This window comes from Rosa chinensis, chromosome 4 (genome assembly GCF_002994745.2).
Source record: "Rosa chinensis cultivar Old Blush chromosome 4, RchiOBHm-V2, whole genome shotgun sequence".
Lineage (NCBI taxonomy): Eukaryota > Viridiplantae > Streptophyta > Magnoliopsida > Rosales > Rosaceae > Rosa > Rosa chinensis.
In genome coordinates this window covers 61,178,031-61,203,320 of record NC_037091.1, presented here as the reverse complement: position 1 = coordinate 61,203,320, position 25,290 = coordinate 61,178,031, and the positions used below count along the sequence as shown (strand labels likewise).

The window sequence follows — 25,290 nt, the reverse complement described above, 5'->3', positions numbered from 1 at the left end:
GCCTAGAGCCACTTGATTTGGGTAAATAAAGTTTCACTATGAACTTTCATGTATATTTCGTATCTCGATCCCCATAGAGATACGTAGTGACCACATTTATAAGCTGCATGTTCAGTTATTTGGAAACTACCAAACTGACAGGGTAGTGGATGTAATGTCATCCATTACGAGAGAATATGTCTCATCGTAGTTAATTCCAGTGCGTTTTGTGAGAAACCTTGCGCCATAAGGCGAGATTGCCATCTCGTTTTCTCAACACGCTTTCTAATGAAGACCCATTAATCAATAGGTTTTATGTAAGGAGGTGTTGGCATCACTGGCTCAAAAACCTTCCTCTTCGTTTGATCTGAATCGCATCTTTCCATTTAGGCTAAATTTCTCTACGTTGGTATTCATGCTTCAACGGAGTGTGGTTCGATATCATCGGTTTCAACAAACTCATGTGCAACAGAATGCGCAACTACATCATCAATTATGATGGAGTTTCTTTTCCACGTCTCATGTACACTAGTGTAATTTCATAGAGCTCTTTGGACCAATCTTTGGTTCGTACTTCTTTTCGTTTTGAGGAATGGATGTCCGTGAAGTCTTTAATATACGGAACATCATATCACGACCTGGATATCCCAAACGGTCTTGCCAAAGCCTATATGTGTCAGAATCCCATAAGTCATCTCTTATGACATGGTTTGATTCAATGACTCGAATAGTGGTTGCATGCAACCCACTAGAGCGACACATAAGTTTCTCTAATACTCGTTTATGTCCGTAGTCATTAGAGGCGATGCAAAGGAACTCTTGTCCATTCTTACAATGTGTTTCCACATAAAAATCATTGGCTCTTATATCTTTCAAGTAATAAAGTTCGAAATTTAACACATGTCCATGACATTGAATAATAATGCGATACTTTATTAATAGCCAATGATTACATCAAAGTTTCCAAAGTCTGTTCCAAAATAAAATCAAATTTATACAAATTGTAATTGCTCAATCCGTTTGGTAATTCCATTGAAATATGACCAGGGAAGTAGAGAGATGTTGGTGGAGCGAGGCTCGCTTAAATACCCCGATCTCAATTACTTTCCTAGACATCATACTTCTTTGGGTACGCCACATGAGAAAGAGTCAATACAATTGTCATTTATTGACTAAGGCACATTTGCCGTTTTATTGGAAAATAGAAAGGACTATTCTAATCAAAGTCTGTGGCATCCTCGTGCTCTTCATTTACAGCTTTGAAGTCCTCAGTGGTGAGAGTGACATCTTCACCATCTTCATCTTCATCAAGATTGGTTTCTTGCTCTCTCAATTGCCTATACTCCTTGTAGCTTGCAGCTAGTTTGGGTATTTGTATGGCATTGCTTGAACCAATGCTCAATTGATCCACATCGATGACATATGTCATTGTGGTTATCTCCCTTTATTTGAGGTGCAGGTTGTGCACGTTGTGGATATTTCCTGGTAGGGTTGCTGTTACTATCATGTCTCATAGTGCAACCTCCACGGCCCATGGTGTTGCCATATCCACCTCTCCCACGTGTGGAGTTTCCACCACGTGTTTCCGCTCTAAAGTTTGTGGTTTCCTTCCTTTATTGGGGCGGTTTATATGGACCCATTCGTCTTTCATATCCCCTGTTATTAGGGAACCGCTCCTTGTACCCTCTTTTGGGTGCATTATAATTCGCCTCACGAACGCTCTTGGTTCTTAATGGGCCATGAATTATAATTCTTTACGAGGATGTTGTCGTGCTTTTCAGCCACTGACATAACATTGATGATTTCATTAAACTCGTAATTCGTCCACAATTGACTTCAGTGCGATATTGCTTTGATATCACAAGTGCTGTGACAGGGAAGGTGGAGAGAGTTTTCTCAATTAGTTCTTCTTCTGTGAGAGGTTTTTTACAGAACCTCAGCATGGCTTTGAGGCGAAGAGCTTTTGCAGTGAGATGGTTCTCAACGTTGGTTACCCAGCCATGGTATTCCGAGCTTGTTGAGTCAAGCATTGGATAGTCGAGTCTAGGTTCATTCGACATCCTAAAAGTAGGAAGAGAAGATATATTAGTTTCGGAGTTTAAACTTCCACGAAAAACTAAAATAATAAAATTTCCGAGCTATGCTACCAAGAAATTAATTTCCAAAAATATTTGGATTAGACCAAAACAATGATGTTTGCGGACGCTCTTAGTCCGAATATTATGAACACTCTTAGTTCATAGATTACGAACGCTCTTAGTCCGTTTAGCTTGAATCCCCACGATTCCGCTTTTAGTTGATAAATTGATACTTGCGGACGCTCTTAGTCCGAATATTATGAACACTCTTAGTTCATAGATTACGAACGCTCTTAGTTCGTTTAGCGTGAATTTCTATAATTCCGCTTTTTAATTGCAAGTTCCCGAAAAAGAAAAAGGAGGAGAAAAAATAAATAAAAACTCAAAAGCGGGAACCTTTAGTAAAGAATACCTTGAAATAGTATTGTCGGAAATGACCGAAAAGTTGCCCAAAAATCGCCGAAAAGTCGCAGGAAAATGGTCGGAAAGTTGCCGGAAAAGTGTCCGGAAAGTCGCCTGAAAAGTTGCTGGAAAAGTGTCCGGAAGTAGCCGGAAAAGTTAGGCTCGGCCGGAGGTGCTGCTTGCTTTTGGCGGAATAGTGAACGTCTCAAAACAACTCCGATAAGGCTGAAATTCGGAGGTCAGATAGAAGAGACAGAGATGAACAATTTTGATGAAGGAAGGATTTTGATCTGAGGTCCCGATCAAGATGTTTCGGGGCGTGCAAGCAGGCTGATCTGCACAGGAATGAGCGTGCTGAACAGCTCCCACTTCGAATGGTGTACAGGTCTCAAAACCACTCCAATAAGGCTGAAATTTGGAGGTCAGATAGAAGAGACAGAGATGAACAATTTTTATGAAGGAAGGATTTTGATCTGAGGTCCCGATCAAGATGTTTCGGGGCGTGCAAGCAGGCTGATCTGCACAGGAATGAGCGCAGGGGCAGCGCACGGTATGGCTAGCAAGGGCTAGGAGCTCGTGCTGATAACGTGTTTAAGGACAAGCATATTAACAGAGAGAGAGAGAGAGTAATGTTGCAGAGAGAATGAGAATTCATGTGTGTTTATTCATCTCATACAATAGGGTATTTATAGGAATACATTTGAAGTGTGAGTGCTTAAAGAATAATACAACTTGATAGCATCTTCATTTGTAGCTTCACATTGTGGCTTGTGATGATGATGATTCATCTTCATTTGTAGCTTCACATTGTGGCTTGTGATGATGATGATTGCCATACTTGTTCCCCTTTGGTATAAAGCTTGTCACACAAGTCACTATACCTATCTATACACTCAAGCACCTATCTTATACATGATATAGACATTTATACTATGACTCATACATACTACAACATGAGTCATATATACTACAACATATATGACGATTGATGCACAAGAATATATCATTCAGAAACAGTATATATGGGACTTCATGAAGTCGAGTTGAGACTTCATGAGAAATTGTATATCATTCAGAAACATCCCACTGCCTATTAGCCTAATACATGAGGTTATGAACGCTCTACTAATGGGTCGACAGCTCTATCTCTTCTTCTATCTCTCGTCGCCATTTTCTCCCCATATCTCTGGAAAATATCCGCCAAATCAACCATTCCAGCCTCCCTTAATTTCTTCCCCACCTCCTCAAACATTGCCACCCCTTCCTCGTTCGAGTAGTAATGCAAAAACTTGTTATAATCGAATCTAGGCACCTCAAGCCCTCTTTTAGTCGCTCTCTCCACATACTTGGTGGCTTCCAATGACTTCCCTGCCTTAAGCAAACCCCCAACAAAAATGGTGTCGAAATTCACAAGCGGATCCTTTCCCTTCCTCCCTCTCTTTCCCAAATGCCCTTGCAATAACATGACATATGTGTGCATGTTAGGCTCACACCCCCTCTTGATCATCTCCCTAAACACTTGTGTCGCTTCCCCCGGCCTTTTTAACCTCAACAGCCCCTTCATCAAGCCATGGTAGACACTGATATCCGGCTTCTCAATCCCTTCCACAATCCCATAAGCTTCATTTACTCTCCTTCTCGCCAAAAGACCATAAACCAGTGACCCCCATGTAAAGTTATCCGCTTTGATCCCTCTCTTGCGCATTTCATCATAAACCACATGTGCATTCTCCACCTTCCCCTTCTTACACATCCACTGAATCACAAGCCTATAACTGGAAAGCCCCAACTCCTCCATCCTCTTCAACCTCATCATCTGGAACAGCTTCATCGCCTCAGCATCCCGCTTGGTCTTGAAAAGAGTCTCCATCATCTTCTCAACAGCACCAACGCAAGGATCGAACCCTTGATCCACCATCAGATTCCAAATCTTCCCAGCCTCAACCAAATCCCCCGCATCACAAAACCCTTTAATCAAACACTTAAAAGTAACCCCGTCAGGCCTAATCCTCTCCTTCAACTTGAACACCACAAACTTGGCCTCTTCAACAAGTTTCAGCCCACAAAGGCTCTTGATCACCTTGTTCAAAGTCTCCACATTACACTCAATCCCACACCCACCCATCACGTGAAAAAACTCCACACACTTGTTCAACTCTCTGGCCTTGGCCAGAGTCCTCAACCCAATAACAAAAGTCGTGTCATTCACCAAACGACGCCGTCCCATCTCATTAACCAAGTCCCAGAACAGCTCGATGTTCCGGGACTTTCCGACGACGTCGAGCATTTTGTTCAGTGACACGGCGGTGTGGGTGAAACTGGGGTTGGTCTGGGTGTACCGGTAGAAGAGATAGACGGGTCGCCATGAGAGCGGGAAGTTGTTGCAGACCTGGAGGAAGAACTCGTGGGTGAGATTGAAGCTGAGGGAGTTGAGATTGGAGTGGAGGCGTGACTCGGGCGGCGAGTTCTGCTGCTGGTAGAGGATGGTGCAGACGCGGAGGAGGTGGGCCTGGTTCACTGGGGATGGCGGGTTGGCGAGTGTTGACTCGGTTGTGAGGAAGCGGACGAGGTTTTGCAGGGGTTTTGTGAGGCTCCTTCTTTGTCCCAGTATCATTGTCTATGCTTTTGATTTCCCTTCTCTTTCTTTCTACTTCGTTCGTACTCGCAAGGTTAAAATAAGATAGAGAAGAGACTAATTAAAGAAAAAATGAATTCAATGTTGATTCTTTCTTTGTTGGGCTTCGATAAATAGAGGTAATGGGTATGAATTATGGCATGTTTTCCTTTTTTCTTTCTTGTTTTTGTTTTGATGATGACTGCAAATTGATTTTCGTGCGGTATATGACCTGGGAACGAAATAATACTGATAGAATCAGACAACTGATGATTGATCATGGGAGTGCTCGATCATCTTTTGTTGCTTTTCCCTATTTATATATGTAACAAGAAAATGCACCCAATCTTGCGGAATGTATAAATGCCTAAATGTTAAGAGTATTCAACAAAAATCACTAATTAGCAGCCTACTCATAACATAACGTTAAACTATCAGGCCTGAATCTGTTCTCATGTGTTTAAGAGAACAATAAATAAGCTACGTACTCTCTAGTACGCTATCAGATTGAGAAAAAATGATCATGTCGACCATGCATACTTTAAATCCAACAAAATACCAATTTTATTGGTAGAATAGTACAGCATACCAATTGAGTAATGACTCTATAACCATAAAGGCTCGATCAATTCCGCCTTCTGCTAAGTGAACACAAGTGATGGTTTCGACGAAATTCCGACATCACTCATTGATGTATGCACCCTCTACTTTTTCTTAGACCATTATGAATAAACCGTTTGGAACCAAAGGATAGACCTATATATGCTCTCTATACAAGGAGTCACGTTAACAAAAAAAATCGTGTCAAACTAATTTATTCTAAAACCAACCTCTCTACACGTTGTTCATTGTATTTGGAACATTCTGACTAAACAGATGAAGTTATAGCTTCAAAGTGATTGGAAGGGAATCGGGCTTCATACTCACATCCTCATTATGGTTTATTGGTTAATTAATCAGTATGAATTTGAGAAAAGATATCACAAATCACAATTTTTTTTTTTTTTTTAAAAAGTAGAATTGGAGACGATGAAAATTATAAATAAGAAGTAAAGTAATGATTCTTCTTCTCTTCAATTCTCTCAAACAAAGATTTAATCGTTTGGCCAATGAAGAAATAGAGACCAAAACTATAATTTCGTGAGTGATTAAACAAAAAAAAAATTGAAAATTGTAGAGTGAAAGTGCTGAAAAGCCCCTCCGATATAAGGGCAAGTATTCAAAGGCCTCTCGTGTCTCACAAAGTCACAAATTGCGCGCTTCCTCTTTCAAACACGCGAACGGACGGTCCAGATCCGGTCGTCCTCACCCCGCGACTTGCTCGAACCTTAACACCGGGTTGTTTCCTTATTTAAGGCCACCCTCCCCATTTTCCTCATCAAACTCCTCTATTTCAGTTTCACCAATTGATCGTCTTCCGCCTTCGCTCATTTCCGCGCTAGCAGATCATCATCTCTCCTGTGAAACGATGTCGTCGCCCGAGAAGGAGAGAGAGACCCAGGTTTACATGGCCAAGCTCGCCGAGCAGGCCGAGCGTTACGAAGGTGCAACACTACTCACACTCGGATCTAGTATTGATTTCTGCTTCTGTTCTTCTGATTTATATATATTTCAGTTTGTTAAAACTGGCATCTGATTCTTCATTCATGTACGTTGTTGAGTCAGTCAGCATTGTATAGGATCCTACACTATTAGTATTAGTATGATTGCTTATGTGCATGTTTGATCCATGCATATATATATATATATATATATATATATATATGAATTGAAGGAAGATCAGAATAAACACCGATGGTAATGCTCAATTAATCCAAAGGAGATTGTTAGAGTAATCTAAACTGATATTCGATGATGACAAGTTAAGCAGCTGGTGGACTTTGATTCACCATATATAAATTGATGACAAGTTAGTCTCGTTTCGGTGTGGAATTTGATTGTAGAGGAAATTACTTGCTTAAGAGTAGTGATCGATCGGAAACGAGTCATTGACTATTATTTGTATTTGATGAAGAATTTGTCTCTGAAATATATCATATGTTTGATTAATGGTGCAGAAATGGTCGAGTGTATGAAGAAAGTTGCGAAGCTTGATCTTGAGCTGACTGTGGAAGAGAGGAATCTTTTGTCTGTGGGATACAAAAATGTGATAGGTGCTCGAAGGGCGTCTTGGCGCATCATGTCTTCCATAGAGCAAAAGGAAGAGTCTAAAGGGAATGAGCACAATGTCAAACTGATCAAGAGTTACCGCCAGAAGGTGGAGGAGGAACTCTCCAAGATATGCAGTGACATTCTCACTATCATTGACAAGCACCTGATTCCCTCTTCCAGCTCCGGAGAGGCCACTGTTTTCTACTACAAGATGTGAGTCACATACTCTAATGGTCTCAATTCTGCCCAATTCTCACTTTTATTTCCCGTCAATTTGCTTTATTGCGTTTATTGGTTTTGTATGCATGGACCATATCACCATATTCCCAAACAAAAAAATCGCAAATATATATGCTGATAAGTATCTCTCCTAGGTCATGCTTGACGGATAGGTTAAACATTACTTGTCCTATTGTTCTGTGATTAATAGTGTACGTTGTTTTGACTAATGTGTTATGGCATTCATGTTTCAGGAAAGGTGACTATTACAGGTACCTTGCTGAGTTCAAGACTGACCAGGACAGAAAAGAGGCAGCTGAACAGTCACTCAAGGGATATGAGGCATGTTAACTCGACTCATACAAATGGTTCATCAATGCTATATATGTTTCATTTTTTACCCCATCTATAATTTGATGCGCTCTCCTATGTCAGGCTGCTTCAGCCACTGCAAACACAGATCTCCCATCGACCCACCCAATCCGTCTTGGTCTAGCTCTCAACTTCTCTGTCTTCTACTATGAGATTATGAATTCTCCCGAGAGGTATTATTACTTTACATCTGTTGCCATCTTTTGCTTGTTCTTCATCTGAATAGTTAGTTCCTGATACGATGTTTGTTATTGAAACCTTTAGGGCTTGTCATTTGGCTAAACAAGCTTTTGATGAGGCAATTGCAGAGTTGGACACCCTGAGTGAGGAGTCATACAAGGATAGCACCCTTATCATGCAACTGTTAAGAGACAACCTCACTCTCTGGACCTCTGATTTGCCTGAAGATGGAGGTATAGTCTAATGTAGTTGCTAAACAGAAACAATTATTAGCCTTTCCTAACTCCAAATAATTGGAGTCCCATCCATTTTTAACTTCTTGTACAATCGAGGAAGACTTCCATTTGTCTTTATCAGCTCTTGTTTTTGTTGTGAAAAATAAATCAGATTCCAGATAGAAAAGACTTGTGACTTGTAAATGCTTTTGTACAGGTGATGACAATTTTAAAGCCGACGAAACCAAATCTATCGAACCGAATGCTGCTGCAGTATGTACTTAAACTCTCTCTTGTAGGGTTTTGCTCATATTGATTACCAATCATCAACCTTAACTTCAAAACTTTGATATTGCTTAAACCAATTAATGTAAATATATTTGCAGACTTGATGTTGAGGTACCTGAAATAGCCCCAGCACATGGCAATTGGAAATTCTGCTTTTGCAAGAGGCGACCTTCCTTTAAGCTTTTTCTCACTCAGTTTTTACGGGGAGATTGATTGAAGGACGTAGACACTTTGTTTTATGACATTCATCGTTCTAGATTCCAAAGGAGATAGGATTTTGATCAATTGTCTGCAGTCTGCACTTTGTTTTTGGATATTTTTATCAGTTGTTTGGTTTCCTTGCTTTTGCTTAATGCTCTCTTTTATGTAAACTTCTTATGTTAAGTAATGGATGCTATGGATTTCTTGTTTGGCACCTCTTCTAGCCATTACCACATTCTTTTAGTGTTTACAAGTTGACTTTGAAGACTTTGTAGTTTGTAATTGTACCAAATACTTTGTTCCACTATCTCAAGGAGTAGCCAAAAGAGAGAAGTAATTGTCTTTTTTGTTCGCCCCATGAGGAACACAACAATAGAAAGATAAAGATGCCCCTCGAGAAAAAAAGAACAAGATTTTCGAAAAGGAATCCGCTTAAAATTTCAAGGGTACGTTGTTGTTCACACGATTCTCTAATTTCAAACTCTTTGGTCCAAGACTCTTTAACACCATAATCCTTCATCACCCAAACACCTTCAACATCACGATCATTCTTCTTAAAATCAGTAAGGGAGAGACAGCCTTCCAAGACTCCTAGTCCCAGCCTGTCAAAGCAATGACTACTAGATTCTCTCAAAGCAGAAACCTGAAACTCTTGAAACCGCTCACTTTCAATGTTGAATGCATGAATCGAATAACTCTGATGATCAAAGCAATGAAGAAAACCATTCAAATAAATCATCTCTTCTCGCAGGCTACCAGGACGCTTACAACTCCCAATGCTTCTCCAACTCTTTGAGCCAACCGTCAGCACCATTGCCTTCCACTCATCAGATTGTGGAGCTGAAGGCATAATAACTAATAGCTTATACTCGTGGGTGATGGGACTAAACCCAAACCCATAAGCACATAAGGCTCCACTCTTTTGAACGTTCTTGAGTCTCGGAAGAGCTAAAGTCTCACCAGTAATGGGATGCAAAAGGTAAAAAGCGAAAACATAAGGCTGTTTTTTATGCTTGAAGAAGCGAGAGTGGCGTATGCAGAGGAGGCCATTGCATGAACCCACGATACACGTATCCAATATGGATCATCGTTAGCAGGCTTAGGCACCCTAAGTAAGAGGCCGTCCGGGCACGAGGCCTTTTCGGGATCGACTATAAACAAGCCATTTGGGGGGCTTCTCGACATCATAAAGCAAGGAGGAGTTTGAGAAGATAAGTCTTTGGCGAACTGAGGATTGGAGAGGAAAGAGTGCCAAGACTTGCACACAGTTTTGAACTGATGAAGTAGTGTTTCGGTGGGGATTTTGCAAAAATGTCCACGATTATGTAGTATGGGAGTCGGAGAAGGACATCTTCACTGTCAATCTTTGCTGGCTCAGTTTTGGCTTTCTTCTTCTTCTTCATGGTTGGATCATATGATCTGCACATAAATTCACGCGCATCACTGTACAATTGATCTAGCTTAATTTGAGTGGAATAAACAGTGCAGCAAGTGGAAGGAAAATATCCTTAACTGCAGTTGTTCCCTGCAGCTAAGTATTCTGTTGCTAACTCACTGTTGCAGTTTCCTAGTTGGAGTAGGAAAGCATTAATTCCAACAAAAACTATGAATCAAGATAAGGAAAACTAGTAGTATTCCAGATCCTCAAACCCGAATTAAGGGAATTTTGATACAACTAAGACTTTGAGTTATAGCAGCATCTCATAACTTAATTCTAATGTATAACCCAATAACACATTTTTTTTGTTATAAAGAGAGTAATATATCTTACTATTAGAATCATTAGCACAAGTTCCCCTCATTGGTCCTCGTTTTAGCATCGAGTGATGAAATTAAGAAAACTGGAATATGGGACCTTACAAGATACAAAGTAGATCTGTAAATAAATTGAGGGAGTCTTGCTATGAACATGTTGAGAAATTCAACCCATAGAAATTCGAAATTGAAATTAAACCAAGATCAGAAGAGAAACCTGGTTGAAATCATTCATCCTTACCAGAGACAAGTGGTTAATCGAAGATGAACAAGAGAAAAGGAGTCATCCATGAAGTTTATGGATAAATGAAATGGACGCACTTAAAGACATGGGCATGGTAACGGATCTCTCCCGTAAATAAAATCCTAATAGTATCCAACTAAATCTAGCTATATACACTAACTTCCTTATAATAAAAGATAAGTAATGATAATATGATTCTCAATATTCATTGTTTCAGATTCACAATAAACTATACAATCTCATTACTTAGTCTCCAAGTAAAACACAGAACTGATGTTAATTAATCTTGATGGCTGTTTACAATTATGATTCTTACAATGTAAACCTAATCATACTAGGACTAGGAAATAAGTATTTGGTACTTAACTAGGAATGTGAACCAATCAAACTAGGACCAGGAACGTTCTTAGTAGCCGCATTTTGTTGGCACAAGCTGTTTGTATTAGAGTTGGGAGAAACCAAGCCCTAACTGCTACTCAGGGGAGGCAAGAGAGGATGTCGTCGACGCTGCTGGAGGTGACGCGTGGCTCTCACGAGTCACGAGGAGGTGGAGCGGTTGGAGCGTCTGATAGTGAAGGTCTTTCAGAACGAGCCGAGGAGCAGCAAGGAACGCTTGGCTCAGAGCCACGGCCGTGTCCGCCTCATGATCGACACCATCATCCCCACCACAGAAAGACTCATTGAGATCTATGAGGATAACGATAATGCGAGGAAGGACGAGATTGCGGCTCTTGGAGGCCAAACTGCCACCGACACCAATGCATTCGATGATAGATTGATAGAAATGCCGTGAGTACCATAGGAGGCGTCCAGCTGCACTAGTTGTTAATTGCAGCCAAAACGTGAGGATGAAGAGACACAGGCTGATGATACTGAAAGCTTACTGGCTGTATAAGCTTCATGGTCTTGGTCAGGAATTCAAGTGTGAGATACGTGGGAATCAGAGTTACCGGGGGTTAGAGCTTTTGAGCGGCATTTTAAGGAATGGCGCCGGCCATCAGCATGGAATGCCTTGCCTTGGCATACCAAACACCAAGAACTTCAACGCCATCACATCAATTGAGAAGCACAAGAATTGTGGAAGAGGATACAAGCAAGGCAAGGGGTGAACAAGTGGCGCCCGGACCTTAAAGATGAGTATGAAGACAGGGAGGGCAACATCTAAATATAATAAGAAGACATATACTGATCTGCAGCGAAAAAGACTAATTTAAGTATGCAATTCTTGGGAGGAATGCTCAATGTTAGTCTCAGATGGCAACTGGGAGGGTCAGAATTGTAGAATTTATGTTATGCATGTAGTTGCATGTAGCCAAGTATAAGGTCGTATGTTACTTAGCGCCCAAATTTAAGTACATCAGTCACTCAAAAATTGTACCATGATCAGTCTTTCTTGCTCGACAGTTCATGTTGCTTACACCTCATATGAGACTTCTCAATTTTGCCAATAAAAAAAAAATGTCAACTTCATTTGTATAATGTGTTTTTTCTTTGCATTTTGCGCCATGCCATTATGTAACCAAGGATTGTGAGATCCATTAGTTGTAAGAAAGAGTTTGGAGATGACTATCTTTAGTAATATGTGAAGCTAGCTCCAGAAGCAAAATCAAAAGAAGGAAACGTAAAGACCAAATGATCGTCCTGAGACCTGAGTTACTCCAAATCCCGAGTGAGCTCATATCGTCGAGGAGGTTCTATCATGTTCAAAATTTTCACTCCAAGTGGTACTAGTATACTACATGGAGGGATCTACCAGAGATGGACCATGAAGATCTCCGTCTTGTTCCTTACTTTTTCCGACAAGAGATTTGTGCATCCATAGGGCCCATACATTGGATGCAAGAGAATGCTAAGGGTCAACCTATGAACAGCCATATGGTTGAAGTGAATGGATGTGTGGCTGTGTTTAATAATGAGGTGGAAATCGATACGACTCCAATTATGGATGTATGGATTTTGAATTATTACCAAAATCGGGTTAAGAAAGAGCATCATCTTTCCTGATTAATGGTACAAATTGGGATACCCTCTTCCTGTTTGCTCAATCCACACAGGAGAGCTCCTGCTCCATACTCATGCTGGCTCCCTGCATCTTTACGATATCAAACTTAAAAGTTATAAGAAAACAGAAATTGCCATACTACCAGATTCGAGATATTCGGGAATAGCGACAGATTGTTAATTTGGAAGGTGTGGGATTACTTTTGTGCTTGAAGAAACCAAAACGAGAAGGCGGTTCTGCAGAGCTGCCATGGGGAAATATCTGTGCTGATAGCCTGATATCTAACATAAATTCGGAAAAACAAGGTCAATTATACATAAATTCAATTGTGATAGCATGAAGCCATAATACCATATGGCAATAACCAAGAAGACACCGTCTAGCTAGCACAACCGATTTGAAAACTATCATCTTGAACACAAAATGAATAAAAAAGTTCAAACAAAATAAGCAATCTATACAAAAACAAAAGAGTTAAGATTCCTCCTTAACAAAGAAACTTTGAGGCAAGCTAAATTCTTCCTCATGATTCAAGATGTCCATCTCCTCCTCATCTGGTTTCTGTAACAAGAGAGGAAAAGTGTTAAAATGTACAGTTTTTTAAAGTTCACGAGTAACAAGGTATATAGGGACAAATAATCTAATAACTATTTGAATTTTGTAAGGAAATGTTTTTCAGTTATGTTACATCTTCTCGCTCTCTACACGCCCTGCAACATCACTCATATCCTCATCCCTACCCTTTTCGCTCCAACATTCCCAAGACTGAGCTATTCGCCTCTTTAATCATAGAGTGCAATGGACAGGTACATAGATGGTCTGAACTTTGAAATTTATTCTTGTTGAAGAAATGATTCTACGTGTATACAATAATCCCTTACTCAATGAACCTCCTATTGAGTCTACATAGACATGTTTGATATGGGGATTTGAAATTAAAAGGACAACAAAAGAATGATCAAAGAAAATAGCAAAAATAGAAATATGAAAAAAACTGACCGACTCAAATTAGTTACGTACCAGCATTTCCAAGTTATAGAACCGATCCAGCAATTGCAAAACCTCGTCAGAAGAGAAGTTCCGATCAAAGCTGAAAATAACACACGAAACTGTGAGTCAGAAATTGTAGGTTCATTGGAAAACTGTTAGAAAACCGAGGAAGCAGAACAAACCTTCTCCTCAGGAACTCCATTAGCCCATAAAGCACAAAGTGACGATGTATGCCTGCAGGTAAACACGTTCTTGATTGCTTATCTATATGCAAATCCATTTATAATATAAGACCAAAAATGGAAATTGATTTCGTCTTTGATTCTCTTGTCGATTACTCAATGTGCATTGACTCCACCACAGTTTCTCCAAATATGAAAACTAATTACACTTATCCAATGATTACTCCCAACTTAGACATCACATTCCATATTCAACTCACTAAAACTGATAACTATACTCAAATGCCACTCCAAAATCAGTAGCAAACATGAACTATTGACTAGTTGCGCATTTGCAGGGTAAAAAATTCTCAAAAGACAAGACTCGATCAGTACTGTAATTACATCCAGATGCTGCTTAAACCCCTCTATAAACACCCAAATCCTATACTTTTCCACACAATTCTCACCACCAAACTACACTCACAAGATAATAAAGATTTGAAATTTAAAGATAAGAAACTGAAAAACCTGCCTTGCAATTTGACTGGAGGATAAATTTCAAGAGCTTCTAACAGTCTGAGCTCCAATTCGACCTGTGATTGCTCCTATTGACCATAAAATTGAACACAATTAAATCATGTATATATGTATCTATAGAGAGAGAGAGAGAGAGAAAGAGGGGACCTTGGGGAGAGAAGAAGCAGAGGAAGGAGGAGCCTTGCAGGGAGAGTGTACGGACATGCCGTCTTGTTCTTCTTCTCTTGGTTTGCCGCCACCACTACCACCACCACCACCACCACCACCTTTCATTAGTCTCTAATTATTTTTATAAATTTATATTTTTCGCTCAGTGAGGAAAAGAAAAAGGGGGTCTTTGTGCTTTTGTGCTGTTTAATGGTCCAAATTTTGTTTTAGGTTGAAAACTGAATTTGGAAAACAGAAACCAAAGCAATTGCCTTTTCTGTTGTTAGCTAGGTTTTCCAATTTTGATCCAAAGGGAAGTTGATGTTGTTATGTTATTGGGCTTTATAGGTAGGCCCAAAGTTATTATTACACTTTGTTTTGAGTGAGTGGGGATTTCCTCCGCCAACAAACCTTTTTGTCTCGTTTGATTCTCAAATTGAAGCTTCGGAAAAGGAAAATTAATCCTTTTTGTGTTCGGGATGCAGAAGAAACAGAAATATTTTTCGTAAAGAAGGAAAAATAAGGGAAACAGTGGTTCCTTCCGATTCATTTTCTCTCATTCTTTCCTTACATTTATTGCTCACATTTCATTATTTTGTTGCATTAATTACAATCCTTTTTTGACAATTTTTTAAAATTTTCCTTATATTATCAAGGCAAAAAATTACAAATAGTCACTGAATTATGACACATTCGACACTTAACTCACTCACTTTTACATTCGTCTTTCACTTAACACACTGCCGTTAATTCTACCGTTAGAAACCGTTAAAATTGAGGGTATATTTGTCAAAACGCTTTAAAAATACATTTTTAACTTAAAAAAATTCTAAAATTTATTAGATTTTTTTTTTCAATTTTTTTAATTTCTGAAATTTCTAATAAAAAATGATTTTATTTTAATTTAAGTATAATTTGAAGAAAACAAAAAATTTGACTTTTTTGTTTCAGAATATTTTTTTTTTAAAGTTAGAAATGCATTTTTTTAATATTTAGACAAATATACCCTTAATTTTAATGGCTTTTAACGGTAGAATTAACAACAGTGAGGTAAGTAAAAGTGAGTGAGTTAAGTGATATTGTTGAAAATACAATGAGTTAAGTGTCGAATGGGTTATAACTCAATGACCATTTGTGATATTTTCCCTATTATCAATATCAAACACTGGAATTAAAAGTTCATGAAAAATTTATTTTCTCATTCTATGAAAAGATAGAGAAATTATTTATGTTTTTGCGAATCAAATGAGACCACGGTTTGAAGTTTGAGAACCAACACCAACACACACCACCCGCTTCCACAACGACCATCAGCTTTTGAACCCCAAGTCCCCAACAACTTTCACAAAAGCATTAACCAGAAAGCATAGTAGATATTTTCTTATTTGAAAAGTTTAGCAAAGTTCAAATTGAAATCGGAAACATTTCTGAAAATTAACTTGTTACGGATAGTATGACTCAGTTTTTCTGTAATTTTTCTTTCTCGTCGGCTCTATCAATGTTGCTGTATCTAAAAATATCTCGTATTTCACAAAATGATAGAAGATTCATCGTTTGCCATGAACAGTGGATCTGACAACTCCCATGTTTAATGATGACAATAACGTCAAAAGACCGCGAAATTGTTGAAGAATCAATACAATTCTTATTTGTTGCAAAAGAATATTAATAATAATGGTATAAAAAGAGAGCAGCGACCTTGGCTTGCCAATAATGGAGGCTGAGGATGAGTGACAAAGACAGCCTAATTGACACCCATTTGCAACCGCATACGTTGGACACCATGCGCCCTTATCTTTCTTCTTCTTCTCCTTCTCCCTACATTTATTAATTGGAGGAGAAACTGAGAAAGCCAATAGTTTATTCTTCACGGTAGTTAATATTCTTGATGACCTAACTATCCAGAGTAACTAACTTTCGTGATTCATAGATCACGAAGTTACCAAGTTTAGTAATACAACGTTATATTTGGCGGCTGCAGTTGCTTCTACCAGTTCGTCAATGGTCAGATCAAGTTATTAACTACCTACTGTTAGCATCTCCAACAGTGTTTGTTATTAGCATAGCTAAAAATTGCTAAATGCTAAATATAGTTATCCAATTTGAGAGTTGTCCTTCAGCAAGGATAGCTATTATTGAGTTAATTTAAATTTTGAAACGTTAAGGATTTTACGTGAAATTATTTTCTCTCTCCTCTTTAGCTATATTTAGCTAGAGTTTTTAGCTAAAGCTAAATTTAGCTTTTAAATAGGTATTCTGCTGGAGATAAAACTTATCCCAAAATTTGTTAAATTTCAATTTTTTTTTTTAAATAGGTATTCTGTTGGAGATGCCCTAATACGTACAGACTAGCCTTTATCATGCTTTTATCTATGAGACCAAAAACAATAGTAAGATGGGGTCTTGTCCGTACTCCATTTGAAAATTCCGCCCGAAGATTTATATATCGAAAATTAAGAGTAACTGAAAACCTCACTACATTCCCCTGGAAAAAAAAAATTGATTTCCATCAAGAATAGAACAAATGTTATTAAGCTAACTCTTTTGATTTTTGGGTGCTCAAGTATTTGTGGCTTTTCGGAGAAATTTTTTTTGAACTTATTTTGTTCTCATTTGACTTTTTGCTAATATCATGTTTTTGTTTAGCCAATTTAGCTTTCATAACTCCTATGAAAAAGAAATAAGAACACACAAGTAGAAATCCGGCCATTTTCAAACATGATTCATTTTTTCTTCTAATATAGAATTTAATTAACAAAGATATAATCAAGGTGGTTGGTTTGTTATATCCAAACGCCATTTTTGACAACACTTTTCTTCTAAACAAAAAATATTTTGACTCCAAATGCTGCATGATCTGTCTAATTAAACACATGATAAACTAAAGTCCTAAACTAAATTATTTTCTTAAGCAAAATTCTCTCTTTATATAATAATCTGTTCAGTTGTTCTTCATATTATACGGTTTATACCACATCAATGTTACATAATCATAGACTGACTACTGTATTTGGTTTTTGGTTGATCTATTCCTTCATGAACACGTTGATCTATTCCTTCATGAACACTAAGCATTCATGCTCAACAACTTTATGAGCATCTTATATATGAACCCTTTTCAGCAACAATGACAACAATGAAAAAACAAAGAGCATTTCAAGTTTGGTGGGTAAACTTGAGCTACAAGACAAACAAGAAACAACAGCCATGCCAGTGCACCTATCACTCTTCACCAGTCTCTCTCACCCTCTTCTTCTTAAGTTGTCAACAGTCTTTCTCTCTCCATTATTGTTAACCTTTACTCCACCTTTTCACAACCTCTATGATCTCAGATACTTAAAACCCTGTTGGTATTCAGATTCTGTGTTGCAAAACTTACTGGTTTCTCAAAACCAAGCAAAGTTTTTGTGGATTCTGTGATTCTCTTTCCATAAGAAAAAGAATTTGCCTTTTTTCTCTTGCTCTCTGTTTTCTCCGTTCATCTTTTTAATATAAACAAACCCATCTCCTCGTTTTCACCGTTCATATATTGCTTCTAATATAATTCCTCTGTTTTTGCTTAGCTACTCCAACCCTGTTCAATTCGTCGACACTTTGTTTTGGGGCACTGAAAATGGCTTCAATGATCACCCCAGTTCGCTCCCCAATCCGAACTAATCAAATTTCCTCGCTTTACTTATCACCCAATAGGATTTCACCTTCCAATGTTGCCCTCAAGTCTCGGTCTCTGTCTTCCTCAAGCTTGGCCTTTTCGCCGTTGCCGGAGAAACTAAGAGTTCCGGCTTTGTCGAAGGGATTTTCCGGCTGGAGTCAACACCTGAGACGGCGAGGGACTGTTGTATTGCCGGTAGTGAAGGCTGCTTCAGATGGTGCTGAGATTGAGATTACTGAGGGGTTAGAATTTTCCATTCCTTTTTCACTTTGGTTTCTGGTGCTTTTGTAATTTTCATTTGTAGACCCTTTTAAATTTTTATAGTAAGTTCTTGATTTTTTGAATGCAGGTCAAAGAGCTTTCTTGAGAAATTTCCTTTCTTGATCACTGGCTTCTTTTTCTTCATGTGGTAAGTAGTCAGATATTTTTTTTTTTCTCAATTAATTTTGTGGAGGTCAATGCAGATAGATGTTCATGTTTTTTGGCTTTTTAATTTTTCAGGTATTTCTTGAATGTCATCTTCAATATACTGAACAAGAAGGTCTACAATTATTTCCCATATCCATAGTAAGATTTTCACCTTTGCCAAGGGATTCAATATTTCTTTACTGAGCCTCGTTTTACTGTTATTCAAAAGATTGATTGGTGGGATTTTATCTTTTGCTTCCTTTTACAGTTTTGTTTCTGTTATACATCTCCTTGTTGGAGTGGTGTACTGTCTTGTTTCTTGGTCTGTTGGATTGCCGAAGCGTGCAGTAAGTATTTGTTTCTTTCTGCAACTGTTTGTTATCTTCTATCTTCAAAGTCACAATATGACTACTACTAACTAGATCATGTAAATCTTTCGCCAGCCGATTGACAGGGAGCAATTGGCACTGCTGACCCCAGTTGCATTTTGTCACGCTCTCGGACATGTCATGTCCAATGTCTCTTTTGCAGCTGTTGCCGTGTCTTTTACACACACCATTAAAGGTATGAATGCTATAGCAAATGTTGGATCGTTCATTCATCTGTGTCTGTTGATGAACAATCAATTGACATGCAAAGACATATCTCAGTACTGTCTAACCAGTTGTACATTGTCAATGTTCAGTCTGTAAATGAACCTTGCAGTAGTTCTATTTGAGTTTGGTAAATTGGTTTGTGATTAGCAAGCATTGCTCTTGCTAGTTTACTGATATATGCTTTTGAATTACTAGTAGAAATGAGAGACAAACAAGTTTATCTTTCTTTATGATGATCGTTTCTGTCTCAAAACAAACTAGTTTACTGATGTGTGCTCTTCCTCGTACAGCCCTGGAGCCATTCTTCAATGCTTCTGCTTCTCAGTTTGTTTTGGGGCATCACATTCCCTTGTCCTTGTGGCTCTCATTAGCCCCTGTTGTTATTGGTAACAAACTCGTTCCTCTTTCATCTTCTTCCATCCTTTTATGTAATGTCATAGCATCTCTCTCACATGCCTTGAGTTCAATGGACTGAAGTTAACTTGTATTTTAGGTGTGTCAATGGCATCACTGACTGAACTCTCTTTCAACTGGCTTGGCTTTGGTAGTGCAATGATTTCAAACATTGCATTCACCTACAGAAGTATCTATTCCAAAAAAGCCATGGTAAGCAGGCTCAACTAAATTTAATCAAGCCAGTTATCTTTTTCTGTTTTTCTTCGTTATTTGGTTTCATTAATCAGAATATATCATTTGACATCACAGACAGGAATGGACAGTACAAATGTATACGCCTACATTTCAATAATTGCTCTCTTGGTTTGTATCCCACCAGCACTAATTGTGAGTCTGTTTCTTTTCATAGAAATCAGCTTTTGAATTTGGAATTAATTTTCAAAGATAACTATTGAATGCTTTTGTTTTGATGTCAGATTGAAGGACCCAAACTGATGCAATATGGTTTTAGGGATGCAATTGCCAAAGTAGGCATTTACAAATTTGTGTCTGATTTATTCTGGATTGGAATGTTTTATCATCTGTACAATCAGGTAAGCGATTGACACGCTTGCTGCATATAACTGAAAACATGCTTGGTATTCGATACATTTACATATACGGCTTGGCTTTTATGCTATGCAGTTGATTGCCCATTTTGCATTATTAACTATTTGTTGGGTTTTGATTGCAGCTTGCTACCAACACTTTGGAACGAGTTGCACCACTAACGCATGCAGTTGGAAATGTGTTGAAACGTGTCTTTGTGATCGGGTTCTCCATTGTTGTGTTTGGTAGTTGCTCTCATCTTTCATTGTTCCACTCTTTACTATGATGCTGTTGCTTACCATGGTTGATTAACTCTTCATATATGAAATCTATATTCGCAGGCAACAGGATCTCTACACAAACTGGGATTGGTACTGCAATAGCAATTGCTGGTGTTGCCATTTACTCCCTGATAAAAGCAAACTTGGAAGAGCAAAAGAAGGTAAGGATTTTACAGTCCTTAACTCTTCCTTTTGAATTTGAAGTAGCCATTTTGGATTGAACTTATACTTTATATCATATGTTCTATTTCAGAAGGCTGCTGCAATTTCAACGTCATAAGAGGTCTAGCATAGGATGATCGAGGGTGCTACAAGTACAAGTTGATGCTGCTGTTTGATTTTGGTGGGTCAACTTACGAAGATCGCGGTGGATTTTTACGGGGAAATAAAAGCTCCGAGAGAGAATGGAAAGAGAAAATAATATCTATGGAGTCGCAGGCTTCATCTATAGGTTACAAAATTGAAATGCTCATTGAATTTTGACTGTTGTTGTACTACTATTACCAATTTGTAAGTGATCTCCAAAGAGACTTGATCGCTACTGGTGCGAGAGATTTTTTTTAGCACAATGTTAATGTCATAATTCGGCATGTCCTCTTTCAATTTCATTGATTTCTTTCCAAGCAAGTTTTCAAATGGACATGCATCTTTGATTCCCAGATTTCTTGTTCGTTGCTTCAGGCAACTGGTTCATTCTGTTATATCGATAAAACTAGTTCATTCCATTTTCTATTTATATAGATGTGCTTCGTCCATTTAAGTTCACTTTCAATCCCGAATGAAGAGAACTTGTTCTTCAATCAACTAAACAAAATCTAAACTTCAGCTTCTTCTGGGAGGGTTACCGAATGCTATGTTTCTTTTTTTGAGTTTCCTCCATTGATGCTTATATTATCTGCATGTAACAGTGTCATTCCACTTGTGACAGCTAAATTGCTTGTATGTCTATAAATAAATAAAAAATAAAATAAAAATTTTTTGGCACAAAAGTCGCTCTATCAACAACAGTAACAGAAATAGTATGAAAGAAAGTAAAGAAAAAAAATGAGACATCATCATCCCATAATTATTAGCAACCTAAAATATTTTCTGTCGTCTAACAATCTACAGCTCTTTTAGTTTTCCTCAAAAAAGCACAAAAAGAATACAGCAGACAGAAGATAGAATAAAACTATTATCCTAGCATTCATCCTGCCCAAGATTCAAAATTGAGCGCACACAGTAATATACAAATACGGATGAAAGTTGCATTGCGAGAGGGAGCTCAATCTCATGTTGTGTCAGATTTTCCAAATCAAGGCGAAGCAGACCTACAAGAGCAAGCACACAATCATGAAAGTGGTTGAAGAAGAGACCTAATTTAGGGGGACCGAGTGTGCAAGTTAATTACCTATTACTATTATGCATATCCAGTGCTATAATTAAGTTCAAACAATCTGTTTCTGCGAGCCTCTCCATCCATTCGAAGGTTGAACCTTTTGGCAAAATCTTCCACGAGATCATCACTCTCATAGTCCATCTCTCGCATACATCGTCTCTTGACCTTTTTTAGCGTTTCTTTTGAAGGTTCAAATCCAGAATTTACCTGTCCAAAGATGTTACACATATATAAGCTTCTCTGCAGAGGCAGCAAAAACATATACAAAGGAAACTGAATGCGAGCCCATGGATTACAAAAGGATGAAATTACCATTTCCTTGATTACAGAGAGGGCAGCTTTTGGATCTCTGTTGATGAGATGAGCATCTACAAGTAATGAATATGACATTGCATTGGGTCTGACACCCAAACTCACCAAGTGTTCAAATACTCTTGCAGCTTCCGAAGTCTGTCAAACATTATTGAAATATTTTAGCAAGATGCTTGCAGGTCTAATGTGCACGATTGTATATGCAAATTATGATTCTGCCTCAGTTCCTTGAGTAGCAAATGGGTCTAAATATAGCCCTACCAAATACATTTTCCTGAGCATATGCCGCAACTACTAGTAATTATTTCTTTCAAGAACAACATAACTCAAAATCTATCCTATGTGACTAGGCATTGGGGGAGGGGGGAAACAAGCTATTCAAATGCATATCACTAAAACAGAAGTAAAAGGCAGGCATGGTGAGTCAATAAAGTCTCAAAGAGATAAAACCACTGAAATATTACCTTCTTCAGCTTCCCAAAAGCATGCATAAGAGCATTGTATGAATGAATATCAGGGGTCAATCCAAAGGTGGAACTAATTGCCTCGAAAGTTTGGTAAGCACGGTCAAGGTCCCAGATATTTGCACAACCTAATACAATACAATTCAAAGCAGCAACAGACTTGTAAGGAGGGTCTGCACGGCTCAAACTCTCTAACTGAAAATATACCTGAGAAATAGTATATGTTTCTAGTTAGAAAGATGCATTAGAAACATATAAAAAAGCATTCAGTGTGTAATAGTATATTAAGGTCCTCTGAGACATCACCTCTCTTTATCTCTTAGACAAAATTAATGGGATCAATTATGGTTTGTCATATATTAAGGTCCAATATGTATTCCTAAAACGAGCAAATATGAAAACTAAAATAAATGATGGCAGTTGTGTAGACAAAGCTTTAAGATACAAAATAGCATCACTAGTCTCCAAAATTTGAAACAGAAATATGCAGAATAATTATCCAAATATGATGAATATATAGAATTAGAGCTAAGAATGGTCTGAACTTATTAATCTACATAATTAGAGATACTTAGTATAGCAGTGGGAATCAAAACATACCAAGTCCAAAGTTTCAAAACCAGTCTTGGAGCAAGCCACAACCAATGGATATAAAGAGGTGAATGGAGAGAACAGTTCCTCTTCTACTTCTTTACTGGAATTAGCATAAGTAGTCTCAAATTCACGAAGAGTAATAAAAGCTCTCTCCAGCTCCCCCAGCGACGCAAGGGCAGATATCTTTGCAAGGTAAGATTCAGGATTAGGGACCTTCTTTTGTCGCAATGAGCGTAGTAAGATTGCCCATGACGCGTCCACTAAAGTACTACTAGATGTCCTGCCAGCAGTTGCAAGTGCTGACAGAAGCAATCCTTCATCTACAGAAAGATAAACAGCCGGCCTTGATTGCTCACCTCGAGCAATCCAATTGGCCATAAATTTCAGGGCATGAACTGCCAACTTGCTATTATCCGCCTGCAAAGCCACGTCCGCAATATAGTTGCACAAGTTCCAGGGAGGACAAAGAGCTTTGTTCTGATCCATTGACTGATGGCACCATATAAGCAAACTATAATAAGTGAACATCAAGTAAAATTTCCACCGCTCACTCCACATAGCTTAGGTATGAGAAAAAGGTACCTTGCACTTGTCAATTATCGAAACCAAACTATCTAGCCTCCCCGTATTGACGCATCCCTGTACACAATCTTTGAACACTTGCATTGACACCATATAACCAGACTTCAAAGTCAAATCTATATACTTCAAAGCCGCATCAACTCTGTGAGATTGCAAGAGCAAGCTCACAACTATGTTGTAGGACTCATCGTCAGGCGGTGCTACATTGCCTGTCTGCAACATCCTGATACATTACAGTCGAATGGATTCATCAATACGAACACATACACACTACTTCTTAGCTCTAAATTTCATCTAAAACAAAATCGAAAACTGCACAACTATCTCTAAGCTACAAATTCAATACACATTTTCGACAACGAGCGCTAACCGTTGGAGCAATTTCTCGGCGGCTTCGGACTCTTTGCCGCCGTGCATAGCCTTGAGGACGAGATTAAACGACGCCGTGTTGGGCTCGACGCCGTGGTCCTCCATACTGGCCACCAGATCCAGCATCTCCGCCGGCGAGGCTCCGCTCATGAGATTGGCCCTGAGGTAGTGATTATAAGAGCTCACATCGGGCTTGTTGGGCTTGCCGTTCTTGTCCAGCGACCTTATCCAGAGCTCAAACAACTGCTTCATCTGGGTCCACTTCTGTGACGTCATCCAATCGGCGAAGACGTTGAGCAGTCCCTGCGAGTCCAGGTCTTGCGAGAGGGACTGGATTTGGAAGCTCGGGGATTGCTGGAGGAACCCTAGGGGGAGCAGAGACTGAGCCGACGCGGCGGAGGACGGCGGAGTGCGCCAGTTTTCGGGGTATGAGGTTGGGTTGGGAGGGAGCGGGACCTCGGGGGCCGCCGGCTGAGTGGGCTCGGCGGCGAGTTGGGGCTCCTGAGAGAGAAATGAGAAGGTGGTGATGGTCTTGAAGAAGGTGGGGTTTGCGTTTAGGGTTTTGGCCAGGGATCGGGTCCGGGCAAGGATCGCCATTTGGGACGCCATCAGTGGTGAACTGAACTCTCTCTCTCTCTCTGGTTGGTTTTAGGGTTTTAAGGTCTGTGACGAAGCTCAGTGGCGATCAGGGGAGGGTGGAATGGTAATTTTGCTATCTGTAATGGCAGTCTAGATGTTATCTGGAAATGTAGTGGCATTTTCGTCTGTTCATGAGGATGAGGTTGTCTTGGCGCCCTGAACCTAGCAAAATGGGTCCAACTTTGAGGCCCATTACATATTTTCTTTTTCTAAAGGCCGAGTACAGATTTTCACAAGCTGAAGATGTCGCTAATCTCAGACCTTTACCAAGCATGAGTGACCCAACACCTTTTCAATCACATGAAATTGTGTGTACATTCTACAAGTTGAAATGGGCTTCAGTGAACTCCGGTTAGGGTTTGTACATTCTACAAGTAGACTGAGATTTCTGTCGTGAAACTCCTCCATGTTCTTAGAGCAAGTCCACCCGTAGTCAAGAAATGTCAATGTCGAAAAGTCAAGAATTCGACCGGTCAAGTTACTATTCATTACC

At 39.0% G+C, this 25,290-nt stretch overlaps 5 protein-coding genes across 5 annotated transcripts; 2 read left to right on the top strand and 3 right to left on the bottom strand.

The window, feature by feature from the left end:
• Positions 1-3,053: 3,053 nt before the first annotated feature.
• Positions 3,054-5,239, bottom strand: LOC112198517 (putative pentatricopeptide repeat-containing protein At1g26500). The gene has a single exon (XM_024339660.2). The coding sequence runs from the start codon at positions 5,071-5,073 to the stop codon at positions 3,571-3,573; it is 1,503 nt and encodes a 500-aa protein (XP_024195428.1). The 5' UTR covers positions 5,074-5,239; the 3' UTR covers positions 3,054-3,570.
• A 1,207-nt stretch (positions 5,240-6,446) lies between these two features.
• On the top strand, positions 6,447-8,913 carry LOC112199942 (14-3-3-like protein GF14 iota). Its single transcript, XM_024340937.2, has 7 exons — positions 6,447-6,617; positions 7,131-7,437; positions 7,698-7,785; positions 7,879-7,988; positions 8,080-8,228; positions 8,428-8,483; positions 8,597-8,913. Exons 1-7 carry the CDS (start codon positions 6,542-6,544, stop codon positions 8,600-8,602), a joined length of 792 nt encoding a protein of 263 aa, XP_024196705.1. The 5' UTR covers positions 6,447-6,541; the 3' UTR covers positions 8,603-8,913.
• A 4,037-nt stretch (positions 8,914-12,950) lies between these two features.
• On the bottom strand, positions 12,951-14,777 carry LOC112198555. The gene is made up of 5 exons (XM_024339705.2): positions 14,539-14,777; positions 14,387-14,459; positions 13,873-13,924; positions 13,721-13,790; positions 12,951-13,261 (listed from the first exon to the last, which is right to left on the bottom strand). The coding sequence occupies exons 1-5, from the start codon at positions 14,662-14,664 to the stop codon at positions 13,175-13,177; spliced, it is 408 nt and encodes a 135-aa protein (XP_024195473.1). The 5' UTR covers positions 14,665-14,777; the 3' UTR covers positions 12,951-13,174.
• A 2,974-nt stretch (positions 14,778-17,751) lies between these two features.
• LOC112197287 (triose phosphate/phosphate translocator, chloroplastic) lies at positions 17,752-21,082 on the top strand. The gene is made up of 12 exons (XM_024337908.2): positions 17,752-18,432; positions 18,540-18,599; positions 18,692-18,757; positions 18,867-18,945; positions 19,042-19,162; positions 19,485-19,580; positions 19,688-19,800; positions 19,900-19,977; positions 20,067-20,183; positions 20,324-20,423; positions 20,520-20,620; positions 20,713-21,082. The coding sequence occupies exons 1-12, from the start codon at positions 18,152-18,154 to the stop codon at positions 20,737-20,739; spliced, it is 1,239 nt and encodes a 412-aa protein (XP_024193676.1). The 5' UTR covers positions 17,752-18,151; the 3' UTR covers positions 20,740-21,082.
• Positions 21,083-21,459: 377 nt separating this feature from the next.
• Positions 21,460-24,830, bottom strand: LOC112197286 (pentatricopeptide repeat-containing protein At1g26460, mitochondrial). Its single transcript, XM_024337907.2, has 7 exons — positions 24,160-24,830; positions 23,790-24,012; positions 23,214-23,696; positions 22,614-22,820; positions 22,150-22,287; positions 21,850-22,044; positions 21,460-21,769 (listed from the first exon to the last, which is right to left on the bottom strand). The coding sequence occupies exons 1-6, from the start codon at positions 24,765-24,767 to the stop codon at positions 21,859-21,861; spliced, it is 1,845 nt and encodes a 614-aa protein (XP_024193675.1). The 5' UTR covers positions 24,768-24,830; the 3' UTR covers positions 21,460-21,769; positions 21,850-21,858.
• Positions 24,831-25,290: the final 460 nt, after the last annotated feature.

Excerpts from the sequence above, each read along its gene's own strand:
- LOC112197286 (XM_024337907.2), bottom strand. The coding sequence starts at position 24,767 with ATGGCGTCCCAAATGGCGATCCTTGCCCGGACCCGATCCCTGGCCAAA. Across the intron at positions 23,697-23,789 it reads CGATAATTGACAAGTGCAAG|TCAATGGATCAGAACAAAGC; the intron begins GTACCTTTTTCT and ends TGGTGCCATCAG. Across the intron at positions 22,821-23,213 it reads GTTTTGAAACTTTGGACTTG|GTATATTTTCAGTTAGAGAG; the intron begins GTATGTTTTGAT and ends ACTATTTCTCAG.
- LOC112198517 (XM_024339660.2), bottom strand. The coding sequence starts at position 5,073 with ATGATACTGGGACAAAGAAGGAGCCTCACAAAACCCCTGCAAAACCTC.
- LOC112197287 (XM_024337908.2), top strand. The coding sequence starts at position 18,152 with ATGGCTTCAATGATCACCCCAGTTCGCTCCCCAATCCGAACTAATCAA. Across the intron at positions 18,433-18,539 it reads GAGATTGAGATTACTGAGGG|GTCAAAGAGCTTTCTTGAGA; the intron begins GTTAGAATTTTC and ends TTTTGAATGCAG. Across the intron at positions 19,801-19,899 it reads TCTATTCCAAAAAAGCCATG|ACAGGAATGGACAGTACAAA; the intron begins GTAAGCAGGCTC and ends TTGACATCACAG.
- LOC112199942 (XM_024340937.2), top strand. The coding sequence starts at position 6,542 with ATGTCGTCGCCCGAGAAGGAGAGAGAGACCCAGGTTTACATGGCCAAG. Across the intron at positions 6,618-7,130 it reads GCAGGCCGAGCGTTACGAAG|AAATGGTCGAGTGTATGAAG; the intron begins GTGCAACACTAC and ends TTAATGGTGCAG. Across the intron at positions 8,229-8,427 it reads TGATTTGCCTGAAGATGGAG|GTGATGACAATTTTAAAGCC; the intron begins GTATAGTCTAAT and ends GCTTTTGTACAG.
- LOC112198555 (XM_024339705.2), bottom strand. The coding sequence starts at position 14,664 with ATGAAAGGTGGTGGTGGTGGTGGTGGTGGTAGTGGTGGCGGCAAACCA. Across the intron at positions 13,925-14,386 it reads TCCTCCAGTCAAATTGCAAG|GCATACATCGTCACTTTGTG; the intron begins GCAGGTTTTTCA and ends GTTTACCTGCAG. Across the intron at positions 13,262-13,720 it reads TCTATAACTTGGAAATGCTG|AAACCAGATGAGGAGGAGAT; the intron begins GTACGTAACTAA and ends CTCTTGTTACAG.